The following is a 21780-nucleotide window of genomic DNA, read 5'->3' on the forward strand; positions in this document are numbered from 1 at the left end:
ACTACAACTGCGCTGCTGTTGTTGCTTTTGTTCTGGCATTGCCCTTTGCAACCGACAACGTTGCAGACATTTTGGGTTTGGGTTGTATTTTATTTTTTCTTCTTCTTCTCTCTCTCTTTTTTTTAAATACATATATTTTTTAGCTCGCTGCCGTTTGTGTTGGTGTTGGTCGTTGCCAAAAAGGGATGAAGCTTGAATTTATTGCAACGTTCAAAAAAACGTACGCCCCCCCGCAGCAGCAGCAGCAGCCGTAACAGCCGTAGCAGCTGCGTCGACTGCAATGCGAGCAGCGGAAACGCTCTGTCGATGGCTGCGCACGGCCGCTGCATTTATTGAAATTTCTTGAACATTTTCGCCGAATTTCGAACAACTTCTTATTTATGCATAATAATTTTAATTTTTGTTTTTTATATTTTGTATTTTGCTGTTGTACTATAAATGTTGCCCGAAAAAAGAAATATTGGGTCAATGCACTGCTTGAATAAAAAGGAAAAATGCGGAATGGGCAGAGCGAAAGATATGCAGAAGTATGAGAGACCTATGAGAGCTGTGGGTGGAAGATAGAGGGAGAGTGCAAATGCTACAGCAGACATTGGCTATAAAGTTTTGGATAGGGCATTGACTCGATTAAGATATTGTATTGTTGTTACCCATAGACAAAGGGAATGCGACAATGTATGTAGGTGATTTTCGTATTAAAATGATAAATTAAATTGTTTATCGCTCGCTTTAATGCCTAACGCAGGTAAATAACGCTACAAAGTTCATATTTTTATATGGCCTATGACAATTTAATTGCGACTGTGCACATTGTATCAGGTGATCTTTAATCTTTAGTTATCTACGAAGTTGACGAAAGCATCGTAAATGTTTCGATTCATGCTAACAAATCACAAATTGAACCCTCCATACTCACACACATACATACATATATAGAATTTTATATATAGATACATACAGACGCATACGTCACCAGCAGAGAAAAAAGCTGCGAAAATACGGCGAACAAAAAAGAACAACTGACCAAACAACAGCAACAACAGTCGCAACAGCAGAAGCAACGGCGATAAGAACCGAAAGCAAATCACCACCGAAGCCAACAACAACGGTAGCAGCCACAACAACAACAACAATGCAAATTGAACAGCCGTACGAATTATATTCGTGTGCGTAGATATCATAATAAAAATTTTATTGAGTAAGTTGAGCGCGTCTGTCGCTGACGCTTCGCAACGCGTCGCTGTCGACGCTAACGCCAACGCGACAAAGACAATTGCCGAAAATAACAGCAGTAGCAGCAGAACGCCACTGCGCCTTCTAAACAAAAAAAAAACAAAAAAAAAACAGCTTCAGGTTTTGTATCTACAATATCTACATGCGTTAGAAGCAGCCGCAGCAGCTGCTGTCTCAAATGCCGGCTTAAGCACCCAAACACAGATATAGCAACTCACACGCATGCACAGATAAATACACACACATATATACACACATTCACTCATACTTGCATACACAGCGCTTTCATTCTTCAGTTGACGCTGCTGCTGCCGCAGTCTCTGTCGCAGTCGCTGCTGCCATTCAAGAATAGCGTCGACTGCGCAGTCACAGTTGCGTTGCTGCGCACTGCTCGCTACGCCGCTGCGCTGCCAGCGTGTTGTTCTCGGCAAATTTTGAACGCTGGCCGCCATTTCGTATTTCTCAGCGAGCTGGCGACGCGTCAACACGACAAACGGCAGCGTTTTCTGTTCTTTAAAGAACTTTCAATAGTATTAGAAAGCTTTTAACTAAGCAAAAAAGCTGCTGTTTAAATAGTTCAACAGAACGAATAAGAAAAAGAAAACGAATAAAATAATAAACAACGTTATTTGATCTCCTTTGCCTTATTGTTTAGTTTTAATAATTAAAACTAAAGCGTAGCCAATCTTAAAGTGTTTTCTTTAACAACAACAAAAAGTGCAATTCTTAAATCAATTTGTGTTTTTACTATGAACGGTAAATTGTTTGTTTAACTAAAGGCTGATAACAAATATATATAAATATTATAAATATTAAACATATGTAAATTAATCAATGGAAAAAGTGTATCAAATTATTACTTAAAATATAACCTAGAAAAAAAAAACGATTAAATATATTACGGAGTGTAAAAAACAAGAATCAGATATACTGAAGTGTGTGTGTATATATGTATGTGTGTATCTGCATATATAGTATATATAACCTAGGTCAATATTGTTTTTAGTGGCGTGTGAATGTGCGCAACAACAAAACGCTAATAGCAGAGCAGTAACAGCAACAACAACAACAACAACAGCAATCATAGTGCTGCGCAGCTACAAATACACATACAAATAATCAAAAGCAGCAAAGATTATAAATAACACACACAGACAGTTGGGCATCTGTATGTGTGAACCTTTAATACGGAAATTCGCCGCAGCAACAGAAACAACAACAACAGCAACGAACGCAAATTAAACTTAAAAATCTATATGAAAAAATAATAATTAAAAAAAAAAATTAGAAACAAGCAGCAAATCGTCGCCAAAGCTAAAGCAGCGTCACACACCCCACACACACACACATGCGAGCACACGACTGGTTCGCTCGCTCTCACGCTCTCGCTCACACAACGATTAAGAACAGTCAACTTTTGGCTGCGTCAACTGCGCTGCTGCTCTGCTCAGCTCGGCTCAGTTCAGTTGCCTGCTGCGGCTGCTGCTCAATTCTTATAGAATTTTAATATCAAACAGCGACGATCGTTGCGTTCGCTCAGTCAGCGCCGTTGCCTCGCGTAACATAGTTCTGATTCTAACGGGCGCGCACACATGCACACACACACGTACGCTCAAAGCAGAATTTGGTAATTTGGTCGAGCGACAAGTGCAGGCTTGTTATTCGCCTTCAAAGCACAAGCAAAAGAGTGAGTGAGAGACACAGAAGGAGAGAGAGAGAGAGAGAGAGACGTTTCACGGCGATTATACCTCGCCTCGAGTGCGCAACAGTGAAAAAGTTCTACAAAACACTTGCCGCCCGTCGATTCGCGCGACAACAAGTGTTTTAGCCAAATAAAAAAATATAAATTGCAAATTCAAAATAACAGTACAATCCTCGTGCATATATAATTCGAAAGGAAATTATCTCCAATCAAGCGAGAATTTGGATTTGCCTTTTGGGAATACAGCAAGGAATATTTTATCAATTTATATTGTGGACTTTCATTTAATTTTATGGTAAGTGTTTGTTTACAGCAATAATAAATTATATTTCTAATTAAAATAATATTTTATCTTTTTTTTTTTTTTTATATATATATAATAAAAATATAACATAAAATTTAAATATATAGATATACCTTTTTCCACGCAAATTTTTGTATGTTAGATTATTTTATTGCAATATTTATAATGTATATAAAAATTTATATATATTTCTTTGAATTCTTATAAATTTGAATTTTTAATAATAATAGTATTTATATTTTTGTTTGGTTAAATATTCATAAAAAAAAACTCGAAGAGCATTTATTTGGTAATTGTACACGCGTCGTATACTTAATATATTTTCGAGATAATGTCGGTGAATGAGCAACCCAAAAATTTCACAATATTAGAAATGTTCTAAAATGACGCTTCCATAATTATATGATTATAATATACATATATTCCCTTTATAAACACGAAATTCTAGCTTAGTTCAAGTACTGCCATACGCCAAAATTGCGCATACGCCCCATGATTCAGCAAAAAAAAAATGAGTAGATTGTATGGGAAATCAGTTATATCATGATGATAAATTTATCTATTTAAATGATTTGACTAATTAGACTTCGGACTAAGCACCCAATCACCCACCCACCCATAAAGTACCACTGCTAAAATATCCTATCTCAACTAGATTCCAGATGACTCAACCCTGTGGGGCACTTGAGTCACCGACATCATCCAAGCCCAATGGGTCTTACAAACTAATTTCAAATGCTTTTCGATAATGATCAATTGTATATCAAAGGGGTTTCCTAAACCACTGTGACTCATTACCTGCAATCGCATGAGTCACACACAATTGGCATACATAATAGAGAAGGATCACACGATTCTTTATGTTCGCTAATTACTGATAATGTCAGTGGGCGAAAGACTTTTTATTTATTATCAACATGAGTTGACTATCAAATGACGAACTTTGGTCAGACTTTCGTTGCACTTCGACAATATCTAAGGGAAGATAGTTTAAATTATTTCATCACCAAATAAAAAATTTTATACAAATATTTAAATATAATGTAAAGAATTGACTTAGGTAATATTTTAAATTAAGATTTTTATTTATTTTTAATTCGTAAAAATATGTTAAAATTGTTTATAGTAGATTCTTAAACAATTCAAATCAAAAATATATAAATATGCTCTTAATATATTATTGAATTGAATTTTAATCTTAACATTTTTAAAAGCACTTTTAACCCTCTGATAAAACTTTTTCCATTCTGTGGACAATAAAACCTTTATTGCTCACTTTGTACTTATGCAATTTTCATAGCGATAAAAAAAGAGTCCCGTGAATCTATCTAATTTTTGTTATTGTTCAAGTATGCTTGTATTTTATCTATTTGCTAATTTTGTGCCTGAAGGTCAGTAATAGCGTCAACAACGATTCGAAATGCCAAAATAATCTTGGAAATTGATATTTGGGGTATTTATGTGCACAGGAAATTGTATCGATGCGGCGTAGCATACAACGTCTAACTGTTCAATTATAAAAAAAAGGAGCTCAAGTCTAAATAAAGTACCATATTTTCCAGTTGCTGGTGCTGTTATCGTGTTATCGCTATCGACGGGTAACCGATTTGACAGTTGATTTACGTAGGTGTTTGAGTTGCTTTCAGCATTTCAAGCTTGCTGCGCTGTGCTAGCTGCGTTCATTCACGTTCCACCAGGCACACCTGTTGTTATCAGCGCTTTTGGCCAGCATTTGCTTATCGATGCGCTATTTGAATGTATCTCTTCATGGTTCTGCTTAGTTGCGTTTTATGAATGGAAACGTCGAAGCGTCGTGCTCATGAAACCACAATTGATTGAGAGATTACCAATCGCAAGAGAGAGAGAGCAAGAGATAACGAGATGGAGAAAGAGAGATGGAGAAAAAGAATTTATAATTCAAATCAGATTATTTCAATTTCACTTCCCTGTTTGCTTTTGTGTATATGCTTGTACATACATATATCAGAATTTATAAATTTCTTTTAAGTCCGATATGATAAGCAATGTGTTTCCTATATATATATAAGTAAATATTTATGTACATATGTATGATAAATATCTCAGCTCTGCTAAGTGTATTCGGACATTATTGATATACCATATATGACATCAATTTCATTATTTATAAAGCTAACTGTATAATTTACCGATATATTTAAGCAATAATTTCCTTTTAACGACTTTATCTCTCAACTACTCATTTCAGGTGAATCCCAAACACCAAATTTCCTATCACTATTGCTATCAAATTAGCTACCCATTAAAAATGAACATTTAAGCTATAATTGTTTTGTTAGTATGTTTGCAAATAGAAAGAGGCGTGGCAGGCCGCAAGATGACAATCTGAATCGAACTTGCCCTATAGAAAGTTTTTTTTAGTCAAATAGTCACATCTAGATAGCATTCTCTACAAGTAGTTACACAAAATTAAACTACAACTAAAGTTGTGCAAGAATGAACTACCCATAGTAAAGCTCATAACAGTTCTATTTATTATTCAGGGTAGCTCGTAGTCGGTTACTTTCGATTAGGGTACTCCAACTTCGTTTATGAATTGCAAATCGAAGCAACTTTAAGTTATCGACAAACAAAATATCTATTGGCTCTCACATTATAAGAAAATTTCTTAAGCACACACAGAACAACAACGTGAAGAAGAAGAAGAAGAAGAAGAGTGAGAGCCCGAGGAAGAGATAAAACGCTCGTTTCTCAAGTGCCAAGCCAATAAATGTTCCTTTTTTGCGCTTCGTTTAGTTAGCATTGAAAGCGAAATTTCATGCCCCAATCAAATAAATATAAATAAATAGCATAAAAATTCCATTTCACTGTGGCTTATCAGTCAAAACTGTTTATTTCTATTTTTATTTTTTTTTTTGCTTTGACTTTTTCCCTGGCAATCACTTCGCACAAAATTCCATTAGATGAAGAGCTTTACAGTTAATTCATAAACTTGTCGCTTATCAAGAATTTGGCATTTGTTTCGGTCATATGAATGAGAATGAGACTCGGAATGAGCTATAATTTCCTCATCGTCTTTTTTCGCTTTATTGGCATAGCATTTGGCAACCCTTTGCCTACCCCATTATATTTTGTATTGCAACATTCCCATACACGCACACACTCACACACACACACACACTCAGCAACGCAAATGTTCAGTTGAGTATCTGACGGATACATTTCGGGCTAAAAAATGATTCTAAGGCAAAAAGCCGGTTCGCAGACATGCGTAAAAGCTATGTTTGCTTACGTCTGTGTGTATGTGCTGTATGTGTGTATGTGTGTGCGTGTGTGCTCACGTTACCCTCCGGCCGGCGCGATCCGCCATATTTAGAATACCCTGTGCATATTGAAAGCATTTGGAGTGGGGTATATTAGTTCACAAAGCAAATTTACAGAAATAATCATAGATATCATGTATACAAATATATCGATAAGTAATAATATCGATTACAATACATTATATCAGCATATAGCTGCATCATTTTTATTTGTTTCCAGGGTAACTTCTAGTCGCATTTTTAGCGCAGTATTATTGTCTTTCATAACGTGTTCGTTAGTTAGTTTGTTTTTGTTACTTTTAACGTTCTTGAACGTTCTTTTCGATTTTTTGTATTTATCCAAGATACTATATAAACATAAATAAGATATCTGTATATAACAATCTATATATACATATGTACATGTATGTATGTATGTATAACTGCTATCCGCACTCGATGTTTTATTTATTTTCATGATATAATAATAAATATGTACATATAAACAAAAAATTTTTTTTGTTGACCTTGGATAACAATTTTGCTCAAGTATTGCTTATATATTTACCTATTTATACATATGTATATATTTATTTCTAATTTGATCGGTCTATATATGGCTCTACACATACAGACAGCCTGTTTATATGTTTAGTTCTTTGTTCTAATTGCCAATTCTGACTAAATGGTGTGAGCTGTTGTGCCCGTCATTCTCTTGATTCATAGTGTTTGTGTCTTTTTTTTTTTGTGCTCTGTGGTCAGGTTTTTTTCATTATTTATTTTTTTGAGAATTGTGAAATCGGTGTGTTCTTTATTTTCTATTTTTTTTTTTGTCGCTTAGTAACGGCGCACAAAACTGTTTTGTCACATTAAAAAACTTCCCCTTTCAAGATCTAATGATGTTTAAAATGAAGTCATGTACGAGCTTGTTTATAGCGAAATCTTATACTAGCTGTAAACATGATACATACATACATACATACATAATGATAGCTCGTATATACATATGTATGTATCTGCATTATGTATTACTTATGCGAATATTCCATAATATTGTTTTCTAAAAGTAAATATTCAGGCTTATCTCTTAACAATATTACAGATTTTTTCTTTATTGAACTTTTATAAATGTATGTATATACATACTTATACAGTTACTGGTAATTTTATAAAATGATTATATATTTAGTTTGTATACCTGTATTTCCAATAATTATTAACCTTGACTGTTCATAAAATCCTTGATTTCCATTGAAGGCCGCCATTTTAAATAATTCTTATACGCAGACTGTATCGATACCCACACATGCACACACACACACACACACACACACTTGAAAGAGCAAGCCTATGGGCAGCGCAACATTTGAAGCCGTATGCATGCACTGGCGTTGCAGTCGGCGTCGCTGCCTACGTCAACGTTGCTGCTGCTGCTGCAGATTAATAAAGCAAATGGTGGACGCTGCTTTTGCATGCGCTCGCCCGATTCTCTGCCACTCAGCGTGTGTGTGTGTGTATGCACATGCAAGTGCTGCTGGTCTTCGTTGGGCCAAACAACAAAAACTGCAAAAACAGAAGAAAAAAAAAAGTTTGCCAAGTTCAAGGACAGTTGCAGCGGCGTCGTTGCTTTTTGACGCAGCCGTTTGGCTGTACGCGCCTGCATTGCACAAGCTCTCCGGACTCTCACTCCTCACTCGCTCGCCTCACACCCTCTCTCTTTCTCTGTCGACACTATGGCTGGCTCTCTTCGGCAGACTTGCGTTTGTTATGCGCATTTAATTTTCAATTTGCTCGCTGTACCGAACTTCATTTGAAGGCCACATCGCAGTCGCAGTCGCTGCTGCTGCTGCTGCTGCTGCTGCTACTACTGCTCAAATTCAAGTTCAAGGCGCAGCTGTAGCTGCTGTTTGCTGCGCTCCGCTGCCTATTGCTGTCTCTGTCTTATGCAATTAACATTTGCAAACTTCTAGAAAAGCTATTTAGCTTGTGTTCTTATGCCCGATCGACAGCTAGATAATGCATATATAAACAGTTATGACTTTGGCTTGGTCAGTAATGTGTTTAAGCAGTATTTCTAATAGCTTTTGCCCTTTTCCAACTCAAATTCTAATAATAAAAAATACAAGTTGCTCCCAAGCTTTTTTTTTTCGAGGGTTAGTTGTCAAACGACCTGCCAAACGAGTTTTGCCAAAAAAAAAAAAAAAAAAAAAAATAGTAGAATATACATACATATATGAATTTATATATGTGTGTATGTGTATACATATCTACATCTATAGCAAACAAACAGGTCTGTGCTTATGTATACACATATGTATGCATGTATCTACAGGATCTTGCATTGACGCAAAAACATTTGATATCAGGTTTACATACAGAATAATAAAATGAATACCTAATTGTTGTTAATTTGTTTATTAAAAGATCTTCAATAATTGACAAACCTATATAAAATATATATATGTATACATATTTATACAATCTGTCACACCCAGCTGCAACGCCTCCAAAAATTCAATCATAATGTTATTTTCATTAGCGGAAGTTCGGGCCCCTTCACTCAACCTCTCAACCTCCTCACTCTTATAAATATGTACATATGTACATATGTATCTCTTATACATACAAACATCACATGCTCATTTACACACTCGAAAACTTGTTTATTTCTTGCTGTGTAAACCAAAATTCTAGAACCACACCTCGCTTAAAATTTGTAATTTTTGCTTTTGTCAAGTCATAAATATACATTTAATTAAATTATTTAACAATAATGACACGAAATGCTAATTCAATATGTCTGCTGGAGTATCTTCACTTCGCTCTCTCTCTCTCGCTCGCTCTCTTCACATCTCTCCTTTACCCTTTTTTGCAGCAGCGAACAAAGAAGAAATTAAATTCGGCACGTATGAAAAAACGGCGAAAGAAAAAAAAAAACACTTTTGCATGCCGCCTCTTTTTTCGGTATCGAATTATTCATTTTATACATGTGTGTGTGAGTGTGTGTGCATGTATTTATTTTGAGGTTTTCACAAATTTTTGTGTATTGAGTGTGGTTGTTGTTCTTGTTGTGGCGATCCCAACGCAACGACAACGACAAAGCGAAACAACAACACGATCGCCCAGTTTGGCAGCAGCAGCTGAAATTTCGACTCTGACTGGAAGCTTCACATTTCTTTTTACAAACACACGCACACACATACACATGTACGCATATGTATGCGTATGTATATATACATTGTATATATATGTGTGTGTGAACATGTTCACTTTGTTTTCGGATTTCTTTTCTTTACATTTTTCGAAAATACATACGAAAATATAAAATGTATTATCGTCGTCATGAGCTTTTCGTTAGGTTGTTGACCCTTCTGGATGGCGAGCGCGGAATGAGGTTGCTTTGTCGCCGATTCGACTTACGCTGAGCTATCAAAATGTAAATGAAATTTTCGTAATTTGTAACTGTAATTACCAAAAAATGCCTAGCATATGCACTATTCTAGATTATTTAACAAGCTCTTTGAAATAAGTATGCAATGCAAATTTTGCAACGGTCATACACTCATAGATACACACACACATGCTCACTCATAGGCATGCACATAGAAGAACTCGCCCTCCGTCAGAAAACTGCACGGCGCTGTCAGCGTAGACAGCGACAGAGACAGCGACGCGACGCTGACGTCAACTGCAGACAACATACAAAAGCAGCGACAGCAACGCAAGCTCACACTTCGCACACAACGTTCTCTCTCACACTCTCTCGCTTGCATATCGCTCGTGTGCTCGTCGTTTGTCATGAACTTGAACTACACGTGGAGGGCGTGCAAGTGTTTTCGACAGCACATTGGTTGGTGGCTGGCGCTCTTACATTGGTTCTGTGTGCGCGCCCATAAGGAGGCTGTGCATGAGTTTTCAACATTAGCCACAAGCAGGCAATGCGCAACTGTCGCAGTGTGTGTGCGTGTGTCTGCTTATGTGAGCTCGCTTGTGCAGTGAGTAAGCATGCTGTCTGTAGTTGTTGCTGCTGCCGATTGCAGGCTGAACGGTGGGCGGATGGGAAGGTGACTGGAAAGCGAGGCTGTTAAATGAAAGGGAACCGCTTGCACATGGGGCTGGTGCTGCTACTACCATTGCCATTGCGAAAGTGAAAATTATGAGGGTTGTTTTTTGCTGGCAGCCTTGATTTCCTTTCGCCTTCTACCTTGACATGAAAATATTTAATTTCACCAACTAATGCAAAAAAAAAAAAAAAAAAACATTTATAGATACATACATACATATGTACATATTTGTATATGTACATATATTTGTTGAATGTTATTACAATGACAAATGGCGTCAGTGTTGTCGATTATCTATTGGAAAAGTGTAGAGTCATGCTGGAATATTAAACTTATTATTATATTAATTTGCACACGCGCCGTCTAAAGACGTCCCACCCACCCCCGTCTGCTGTCTAATAGAACACGTTCAGCGCTCAAAACGTAGCGTCGCGTCGTTTTGACCTAGGCCAACCGCTATGTGTATGAATGTGTGCGTGTGTATGTGTGTGTGTGTGGGTATATAATTTGTTGGATTCTTACCCTCTCTCCTTTGCCAACGTCCGTCATTCGTTTGCTCGTTTACTCAAAGGTATGTACGCACGCATACATAGACAATAAATAGGCATGCCTATGAATATGAATCTGTGTGTGTGTTGGTGCTGGTGTCCTCTGCTCTGACGTTGCTGTTTAATCTCATCGTCTAGACCTTCGCAATTTTTATTTGTTTGTGGACACTGGAAGGACAAATCCTTCAGGTGAAAGGCTTGATTACATGAGGGCAAACACTTAATGCAATCCGATTGAGCAAAATTTTAAATTATTATAGATTAGAAATAAGTCGATATTCTAGTTGGAAACACAATTATACAAATAGAATTCTTACCTGAAACTGTATAATTTATTTACTTTTGCTACTGATAGAAAGGGTAATTTTTATTCAATTTTCTTCCGAATTTCAAAATGAAACTAAACTTACTTCTTTTATTTAATTTTTCTTCTGAATCGCTCCATAATCAAGCGATATATGAATTTTTCTAGGAATTTCCATTAACTTTTACCAAAAATTCCCAGTCACGCGTTTCTATCTTAAGTAACATACCGCACGCTTCTGTCTCGTTATCAATATCTTATCGCTCATTTCATTTTTGTTACTGTTAAAAAATTTCCGCAACAAAAGTTCATTCAATATTCGACAATTTTCGGCTAGACTAAACAAATAATTATGTATGCGAATATCTTATCAGAGCAAGAAATGTTCCTATTAGATATTTGTGTAATGGATACGCCAGACATATAACGTAAACAAATCCCAGTGGGTGGGAGAGAGAAAGAGACAGCGAAAGAGAAAAAAGCTTACAATTTGCGTCTATTTAAATGTACATTGACCTCGCAAAAAAAAAAAAACTAAAAAATAAAAAAGAACTGAAATAAAAACCATGAACATCGAGCTGTAGCTCCCCATAGAGCATACATATATCTATATATATGTATGTGAGTATCTGTACGTTTATGTAAATATATATTTACTTGTCTTTCTAGAGGTGTGTGCCTCGATCTTTTGCTATTTCTTGAAGCACTACTAATTGCTTGAAATGTCTTTAATTTATACTTCAAACGCTATTTCAGATCTTTAAGTGGATTTTTTTTATGGGATGTAGATGAACATGACATAGTAAAAAACCTATGAGACCACAAATTTAGAAAAGAAAACTTAATATTTTAAAGAAATATAAAATCAATATAATAATTTTTCATAAATATAAAGTTATTTTTTCGTAAACAAATTGAAAAGAATGATTTTATTATTTTAATAAATCAAAGGTTACAAAAGTTTGAAAATGAAATTTTTGCTAATCTTAAAAAAATACTGTTTATCGTTTTTTGTTTTCATTAAAAATGTGTGATTAAACAACTTTTAAACTATAAATAAAAAATATATATTATTATCGTAATTTAAAACTATAAATATTAAAACTATAATTACATATAATAAATAAAAATAATTATGTATTTGTATATGTTTATAAAAGCACCATGAATGTACATACATATTTAAAATTCTCTAAAAACTCATAGAAATATGTATTAATCTATAAAAACTTATAAAAGGTCAGATTCCGGAATGTTCTAAGTGCAGCTTTCTTTGGATTGCCCTGTTAGCTCCACCTCCTTTTCTCTTTGCTGCATCTCTTGCTTACCTATAACTGTTCACTTTACTGATCTATCCAACAAACTGATCACGCTCTCTCACTCTCTCTCTCGCACGCTCGACTTTTTTGTTGTTTTTTTTTTTTTTCAAGACCAGTTTTAAAGCGTCGCGCTCCATTTCTGAGCTATCCCAACAAAATAACGGTAAACAGCTTAATTTGAGATGAAACATGTGTATCTAACATTTCCCAGTGACAGAGAGAAAGAGAGAGAGAGAGAGAGAGAGAGAGAGATAAAGAGCGTGAGTGAGAGAGTGTGATTGAAGAGGGGGAGGGCAAATAGATCTCGACGATCATTGACCGAGCTCTTATTGTGCGCTCGTAGTGTTTTTAACCTCTTAAATAGATAAAGAGACAAACTCTTTGTTGTTGCTTTTGGGTTTACCTTCAAGAGACAGACAGAGCGAGAGAGAGAGAGAGATAAATACGGATACATACATACGTATTTAATTTTCGTTTCAACAGACCCACGAAAATAGTTTTTGTGTCGAATGTTAATGAACTTTTGCGCCAGTTTACGAATTGTGTGAGGCAGAGTCCAACACAAACACAAACACATAAATGCACACAAACAAACAACACAAAACTTGAAAAAGTTTCTTGAACTTGCTTAAAAAAACGAAAAGAAAGAATATTCTTAGTTTTACACATTTGATTTTTCATGCTTTTTGGCGCTTTTCATATTTTGAGTTGATTTCTTTTGCCTTGGGCTAAGATCGGTGGGAACTGAGTCAAGAAGATGAAGAAACAGCTTGTTATAGTTTCCATTCATACATACATATGTACATACATATATAGATTTGGATCTGTTAAAGAAAATCAATTTATTTGAATAAGAGAATCTTGTATAAATAAACAATAAATAACTTCATGTGGTTCTATATATTTCAAAAAATTAAAATTATTCAAAATTATTTATTGTATAATATATTTAATTTAAAAGATTTTTGAATGTTTTTAAATATATATTTATTTTAAAAGTTTTTAAGTTTAAAAAAAAAAAAAAAAAAAAAAAAAAAAAAATCTAAAATATAAAATCTAAAAATCTGTTTTATATATATTTTGTGCACATTAAAGTGTAAACAAATATATTTAAATACATATATATATTATTACATATTTGTTTCGCTATATATATACTTATGTATATATAATTGATTAGAAATCTTTAGATTATATTAATTATCAGCAGATGCTATTTATGGCAAATTTGTTAATAGAACTTTGACATGATTTATTTTGGTACCATTCCCCTCACACTCTCTATTGAATCTCCTAAGTGCTCTACACTATTTTAGAGTTGTTGTGCTAGGCCCAGTTTCCAGTTCGTCCAGTCTAGGATCTAATCTAATCAAGGAATATTTTAGCTTTATTATTGCTAGTAACTATCTATATCATATTATTGATATTAACTAGTTATATCGTAAAAGTGTATATATACATATCTGCTCTATTTATGTGGAGTACTATGTATTAAATTCAGTTGAATTTTTCTTTATCAATATGATTAGATTCCGCATTCGATATGAGTCATACCTGATATACTATGTTTTATATTCTAAATTCGAAAGTACTCAAACACTATTCATAGTCCCATAAATCCAATAAGGAATGCCAACCAATAAGTGTCCCACTCAAGTTTCCCGGCACCTCACATTCCGCTCATTTACAAATTTCCTGCTAAAATGCAAGAAATTTCCCAATTGCTAATACAGTCGCTTAAATGGGAAATAGCTCAAATAATTACCCAATCAAAATATCCAATTTGGTGCGTTTAGCTCAGTAAGCGCAGAATTTCACTCAAATTTTCCCCCTCAAATGTACCAATTGGAATTGCCCTTTCAAACGTCACTCAAATTAGAAACCACTCAAAAAACTCGCTTTTCCAATTGAATGCGCGTCGCGCACTTTTGGGAAATTTGTTCTTAACATCACAGATCAATGGGACGTTTCACTCATGCTGTTGCTGGTGTTGTTGGTGGTGGTTGCTTTTCGGTCTGGAGTTTGGGTTCTCGACACACTTTTTGGGCAACTCACCCACCAGTCTCCGCTGCACCATCAAACGAGCCACTTCGCGTGCGGCAATGTGAACCAACTGCGCAACGTTTCCAACTTCCCTAACTGTCAATCAGTGTGTGTGCGTGTGTGTGTGTGTATGTGTGCGTCTGTTTGTGTTTCATGTGTGTGCGTGCGTGTGCGTGTGTACGAGTGGAGCTCGAAAATGACTGATTTCTCAATGAATGAAATCCTCAGATCGTTTAGAAAAATGCGCATGCAACGGTGTTCAGGCCAAGGCAGTCATTTGGTAACCCAACACAATCATCATCATCATCATCACCAGCACCTCCACCACCAGCATCATCATCATCAAACGCAGCAGCAACAACAGCAGCAGCCCCCAACATCAACAGGGCAACAGTCCAAAGACCTGAAAAAAATTATCAAAATTTTGAAGAAAAACGTCATCAAGGCGAAAATTACGCGCAAAATGAAAATCGTTGTTTAAGAAAAACGGAGAAAAGTGCAAATTGAAATATTTATTTACCCAATGATCAATAAAAAAAAAAATAATTTAAAAAAAATATTCAGTAAAGTTATGACATAAAATATTTTATGCCCAATATGACTAGAACTTAAGACTTATGTAAAAACTCGGGACTGATTTACACAAAAAGCAAACATTATATATATACATATATATAAACAGAGTCTGAACTTGCAATTAAACTACCTCAAACGAAATCGATGAAAAAAAGAGTCTGACAAAAGTTTTTACTAAATAATATCCCAATATAATAATAATTAAAGTAAAAAGTGTATCTAAATATTAAGCAATATATAACGCTAAACTACCTCAAATAAAAAACCGAAAGAACTTTATAATATTAAGACAAAAGATCTCCAACTTTAACAAATATATATACATATTACCAAAAAAAAAAAAAAAAAACTATTATGGACTGCATTTAAAAGAACTTTGGACTTTCGTAACATCAATTAAAACAGACTGCAAAATTTGATATTGAAAAATAAAAATAAAAACAAATAAAAATCACAATGACTGAACGAAGCAATGAGAAAAAGACTTGGTCAGCCAAGCCGAACTGGATTAAGGATGTGCTAAATAAATCCGGAACGGATTTGGTGGATATAACCAAAGCTAAAGCCAAAACGACGCAAAAGAAAACAAATGCAAAAGGTAAAAGAGTACGGAACGTTCAAGAAAGAAGCCGGAAAAACTTTGAACGCCCCCAGCGCTCCCACTCGCCGTGCGCCATTTTGTTTTGGTATACGCAAGTGTGGCGCGTGCCGTAGGATGGGGAAGTTCTATCAAAATAACAAATCAAGAGAGCTACCAAAAGCCGGTTTTCCGAGCTTTACAAGATGCAAAAATAGAATAAAAAATAATTTCCCCCAAATTTAGGGAAATATGACGAAACACCCTATTGCGTAGTTGTATCTATATTTCCCTCTCACACACTCTCTCTCAGTCTCTCCCCTTTCGCTTTGTTTACCCCTCAAGCTTATGCGTTTTCTTTTTTCCTTTCGTGAAAACTTAGGCCGGCAATAACAGAAAATTGCGTAGTTCGCAGTACGTAGGGTGGGTTTTTCCCATGTCATTGTTAAGGGAGCTGCTCCCCCACCCTTTAATGGGTTTTCCCAACCACCCAATAATCCAAAATATCCGTATACGCGGCTACCTTTTGGGCTTTTGCGTTGTTACTCATCAGCGCTTTGTTTCTTCCAAGGAAAATGCGTAATGCAGGTTGTCAAGACCCAAAAGCAAAAAAAAAACAAAAAAAATAAAACTAGGGTGGTTCCAGCACACATCCAAAACAGCTCTTAAGCCATCTGGATAGTGTGAAAACCCTTGTCATATAGGCATATGACTATTCAAACTTCATTGAACACTGAAGAGCTTGAGATTTGCTCTTCAAATTGAATGTCTCCAATAGTGTTTGAGTGGTTATCAATCGAAAGAGTTTTAAAAGGATTTTTTTTTTATCATACATTATCGAATTTTTAATTTGGCTTAGTTTATCTTACAAACTTTTAAAAATGCTTTAATCAAATAATGTTTAAATTTTTAAACGATATTAAAAAAAATTCATTTTTTATTATAATATTTAATATGTATGTACATATTTTTTTTTTGTATATTCTATTTTATTTTTACAAAATGAATGCTCACTAATTTATCGTCTCTTCTTCTTCTTCTTCTTGTTCATCTTCAGATTCATCCACAACCAACATGGTCTATTATCCCGCTAATCAGCTGCTCATAAAGACGGAGCAACCCAGTCAGACGCAATTCTGTCTGCAGACGCCGCTCACCGCGACAGGTGGTGGAGGCATTGGTGTGGCGCCACCTGGCGGCCAGCATGAGCACTATGAGCTATTGCAGACGCCACAGCAGCGACAATTGCAGCAGCAACAACAGCAACAGCAGCAGCAACAGCAACAGCTTGCCAGCTATCAATTGGTGCTGCAACAACAACAGCAACAACATGAAAGTATTACAACAACAACAGCTGCAGATGCAACAACAACACAGCAACTGCATCGCGTCAAAACAGAATTGCCAGCAGTCTATGGAGCAACTACCACAACAGCAAGCGTTGCTGCTTCGGCTGCAGCAACAAAAGCAACAATTGCCACGCCCCGCAAACCGAACGCCAACAAGCCGCAATTCAAGTGCGAACAGTGCGGCATGACCTTTGGCAGCAAATCCGCCCACACGTCCCACACGAAGTCGCATGCGAAAAACGCTGATCTTGCCATGGGCCTCAATTCGGGCGTGGGCAACAGCAGTACGAGTTCCAGTTCCAGTTCCAGTTCCGCGGGCACAACGCCGCCCATCGAACTGAACGAGGCCGGCCTGCCGCTGGGCATACCAAAGAGTCCCACCATCAAGCCGCTGCCCAACGTTGCCGCCGGCGCCGATCCCTATCAGTGCAATGTGTGCCAAAAGACGTTTGCGGTGCCAGCTCGATTGGTAAGTTGCGGGAGGCATGGAGAGAAGGTTGAAGAGGGAAGGAGAGGGGGATAGAATAGGAGCTAATGAGTGAGAAAATATAACTAGTTAGCCTCATCCCACATGAGTTGGCTGATAGCAGATAGATTTTTTTTTGGAAATGTTCCCTTTTCCAATTCGCGCATATTCCGCAACTAGATGATTGACACTTGTAACTCCTGTAATTGTAATCCTCTCATCCACATAAACTTGTGGAAAATTGATCAAATATAGGCACTTAAGTAATTCTCAGAATAGATTTTTATGTTCAGCTTCAGCTAATCCAAATAGAAATGCCAATTTCATACAGCGTTCAGCTCTGAAATTAAGCTTTGAATAAATTCAATTTTGAGTCTTTTCGCTAATTTTTTTTTTTTCGATTATTAAGATGAAATTGGCATTTCTATTTAGAGCACCTGAAACCTCCTACGAGTACTTTAGTTAATTCTCGAATTTTTCCGCCTAGCTTTTCAGTAGTTCTTTATCCCATTTTCCACTCTGCTGTATAAAATTCACAAACTGAAAAATTGTGGCAATTTAGGACAGACTTAATTTTCTGATTTTTTAAAATTTATTTCAAATTATATATGCATAGTATATAAATTGACATTTTTGCATATTTCCCTAGCCTTTGAGTCTTTCATTTACCCAGACTCGAGCCTGATGTCTAAAATGTATTTACTAATAAAAAGCTGACTTAAACTAGGAGTGAATTTATCTATTTGCTCATTTAAAAAGTTTACCAAAATTACAGCATAGTAGATCAATGGGAAACGCAAATTTCCACAAATTCCATTCATATTCCACGCTGCCAAGTGAAATGCCACTAATCCTTACTCCTTATTCCTATAGATTCGCCACTATAGAACGCACACGGGCGAGCGTCCGTTCGAGTGCGAGTTCTGCCACAAGCTGTTCAGTGTGAAGGAGAATCTGCAGGTGCATCGGCGCATCCACACGAAGGAGCGGCCGTACAAGTGCGAGGTGTGCGAGCGGGCGTTCGAGCACTCCGGCAAGCTGCATCGCCACATGCGCATCCATACGGGCGAACGGCCGCACAAGTGTTCCGTGTGCGAGAAGACGTTCATTCAGTCCGGCCAGCTGGTCATCCACATGCGCACGCACACCGGCGAGAAGCCGTACAAGTGCCCGGAGCCGGGCTGCGGCAAGGGATTCACCTGCTCCAAGCAGCTGAAGGTGCACTCGCGCACCCACACGGGCGAGAAGCCCTACCACTGTGACATCTGCTTCCGGGACTTTGGCTACAACCATGTGCTCAAGCTGCATCGCGTCCAGCACTATGGGGCCAAGTGCTACAAATGCACCATTTGCGACGAGACCTTCAAGAACAAGAAGGAGATGGAGGCGCACATCAAGGGCCACGCCAACGAGCTGCCCGAGGATGAGGTTGAGGCGGCTGCGGCAGCGGCAGCAGCAGCAGCGGCTTCACCTGCTGCAGCATCAACGTCAGTTGCCAGCGGCTCGCCATCGTCCATAGCCAGCAATTCCGAGTGCAGCAACAATTCGCCGCCCAGCTCGCCGCCGGCAGTCAAGAAGCCACGTCAGTCACGTGGCGGCGCTAAGTCCATTGCAGTGGCAGCAGCAGCTGCTGCGCCGCTCTCGCCCAGCTCCGTCTCGTCCACCTACTCGCCGGTCAGCAGTCAGGCCTCCACGCCGCCTCAGTATATGGCCACAACGGATGCACTGAGTCGGGACAGCGGCGTAGCCAGCGCGCAGCTGCTGCCCAGCTATGCGGAGGAGGATTTGCCTACGGACTTGAGCATGCAACAGTCGACGGCAGCAGCAGCAGCAGGAGCAGCGCAGCAGCCACAAATGATCTACTATCAGCCGCAGCCGACGTCCAGCTTAGTCGAGCTGCAGCCAACAGCAGCAGGAGCAGGAGCAGGAGCAGGAGCAGGAGCAGCAGCAGCAGCTGCTGGGCTGACTATCAATCCAGCACTGCTCGAAGCGGCGAGCATAGCGAGACGCGATCACGATGAGGTCATTGACAATGATGAGGATGTGCAGCAGGCTGCCTGGCAAATGATGCAGCTGCGACGTGGACATGCGGCCACAGCACAGCCACAGTCGCAGTCGCAGTCGCAGTCGCAGCCCCAGCACCAGCCATCAGTTGCATCGCAACCCACTTTACTAGTCAGCGATCTGGCGGCCAACTATGATGACACGCACGAGGCGAATGTGCTGATCGAGCACTTCAAGCGCGGCGATTTGGTGAATCATGGACTTCACAAGGGCTATGTGCCAGTGCCGCTCTATGAGTAAGTCAATCCGAATCCCGTCCTCAACAATAGGTACTAATTATCGTTATTTTACTCATCCACAGATCCTCCCTGCCCAATCCGGATATAGTGCGTCGCGTTGAGGCGGCCATTGGACTGCGCTCGAGCACAGAGTCGCCGGAGCGCAGCTCCTCGCCCGAAAGCGATTCCCTAATGATGGCCGATCGCAATGTGATGACGCTGCCGCTGCGCAAGCGCAAGCATTACATGAATGAGGGCGAGGCCAGCAATGGGGGCGGCAGCTGTTCCAACAGTGCTGCCGCAGCAGCTGCAGCAGCAGGAGGCGCGGGCGGAGCTGGAGCTGGCAACGAATCGGCAGGATCAGCGGCGAGTGGTGCTGATGGTGGCACTGGCAACTCCGCTGGCTCCAAGGTGATGCGCATGAGCTCCGTCATCCAGTTTGCCAAGGCCTCGTAGTGGGCGTGGCAGCGGCTATCAATCAGCATAAAGACTGTTCAACAAATTCTAACTGAAATTAGTTTTACTTTAAAATAATATGCATGCACGCACGCTTTGCATAGTTTAACTTTTTTTTTTAATTAGCAGCGAGAAATGCCAAAAGTATTATACAAAAGAAGACGAGTACGAAAGAAATATGTTTTTAAACTAAACTAAGAGAAAAGAACGAAAAAATGATATCCTATTACGTTTACATTGTATCCATTTTAACTGTGTGTATTTTGTTAATTATTTGCTTTTTGTTTCTCTCTGAAATTTATGTTTTTCTATTTAAGTCAACAATTGCAGCAATTGGCATTGCATTTCTTTTTCTACAAATCAAATGAGAAACAATGAAATTCAACCATAAACAATAGAGATAAGTGAAGAAAAGGAAAAAGAAAAACAATAATACGTTACGTTCATAATTGAATACAATTAATTATTTATGCTAATTAAGGCCATATTGGCAGGAATGCAGAAGCAACAGCAGCGAAAGCAAAAGCAACAGCAACTAAATACAATTAATTTACATACATACATACAATACATATAAATAATTCTAAACATACATATTTATAAATGCAATTATATGATTATGTAACTAATGCGCGCCCATCAAAATCACTTTATATTATGATTAAGTACATCATCCAAACAAGCAAACAAAATTTAAATCAATTTGATATGCATTTTATATTTTATATACAAACAAAGAGAAAACAAAACAAAATTACAAAAAAAAAAGAAGAAATATTTGAAACATCAAAATTCACTTTAAATGTAAATCACAAAAATTCAATACACTTTTTTACTATACGGAGAATATTGAACTGATAAGCAAAGAGCAAGCAAGCATAATTAAGTTAAAATTTAACACAACAATATATTAAATAAACAAAACAAAAACAACAAACAAAGAAAAAAAACAAGAAAAGTCGATGTAAAAACGCATATTAAGTGTGCGCCATAAATAATTTTTTGTAAACGCTAAGTAATATACATATAGATATAAATTGTAGCATGAAATATTACAAGCGCAAGCAAAATAATAATAAAAAATAAATTGCGTAAAAAATAATTATGGAAATTTTAAATCTATTTGAAGAGGGCGCCAAATATATTAAAACAGTTAACCGTGCCTATTTGAGTAACCATGTCAACGAATTGGGAGAATGGCAATGTTGCAAATTACGGAAAGTTTAGGGAATTCATTCGGGCTCGCTTGTGGAAGTTGTAGAACAATAAATATGAA

At 37.4% G+C, this 21780-nt stretch overlaps 1 protein-coding gene and 1 long non-coding RNA gene across 6 annotated transcripts; one reads left to right on the forward strand and one right to left on the reverse strand.

The window, feature by feature from the left end:
• The first annotated feature begins 1694 nt into the window (after positions 1 to 1694).
• Positions 1695 to 21606, forward strand: LOC6576311 (Krueppel homolog 1). Of its 3 annotated transcripts, none has more exons than XM_032728496.2 (4): positions 1695 to 3230; positions 17009 to 17769; positions 18640 to 20066; positions 20132 to 21606. In XM_032728496.2, exons 2-4 carry the CDS (start codon positions 17026 to 17028, stop codon positions 20502 to 20504), a joined length of 2544 nt encoding a protein of 847 aa, XP_032584387.2. In that variant the 5' UTR covers positions 1695 to 3230; positions 17009 to 17025; the 3' UTR covers positions 20505 to 21606. The 3 variants fall into 3 exon arrangements, with proteins under 3 accessions (XP_032584387.2, XP_043864587.1, XP_032584388.2); XM_044008652.1 differs by lacking the exon at positions 1695 to 3230 and adding an exon at positions 14731 to 15256; XM_032728497.2 differs by lacking the exon at positions 1695 to 3230 and adding an exon at positions 15774 to 15972.
• Positions 13892 to 14611, reverse strand: LOC122757186. 3 transcript variants are annotated; one of them, XR_006357124.1, is made up of 3 exons: positions 14521 to 14611; positions 14310 to 14453; positions 13892 to 14115 (listed from the first exon to the last, which is right to left on the reverse strand). It is a non-coding gene; the product is annotated as an uncharacterized LOC122757186 (long non-coding RNA). The 3 variants fall into 3 exon arrangements; XR_006357123.1 differs by having other exon boundaries at positions 13892 to 14120; XR_006357122.1 differs by lacking the exon at positions 13892 to 14115 and having other exon boundaries at positions 14227 to 14453.
• Positions 21607 to 21780: the final 174 nt, after the last annotated feature.

This window comes from Drosophila mojavensis, unplaced genomic scaffold (assembly GCF_018153725.1).
Source record: "Drosophila mojavensis isolate 15081-1352.22 unplaced genomic scaffold, ASM1815372v1 contig_36, whole genome shotgun sequence".
Taxonomy (NCBI): Eukaryota; Metazoa; Arthropoda; class Insecta; order Diptera; family Drosophilidae; genus Drosophila; species Drosophila mojavensis.

Bases quoted from the DNA above. Each gene is read 5' to 3' on its own strand.
- LOC6576311 (XM_044008652.1), top strand. From the start codon at position 14,731: ATGCTGTTGCTGGTGTTGTTGGTGGTGGTTGCTTTTCGGTCTGGAGTT. The intron at 17,770-18,639 runs GTAAGTTGCGGG...TTATTCCTATAG, and splicing joins TTGCGGTGCCAGCTCGATTG to ATTCGCCACTATAGAACGCA. The intron at 20,067-20,131 runs GTAAGTCAATCC...ACTCATCCACAG, and splicing joins GTGCCAGTGCCGCTCTATGA to ATCCTCCCTGCCCAATCCGG.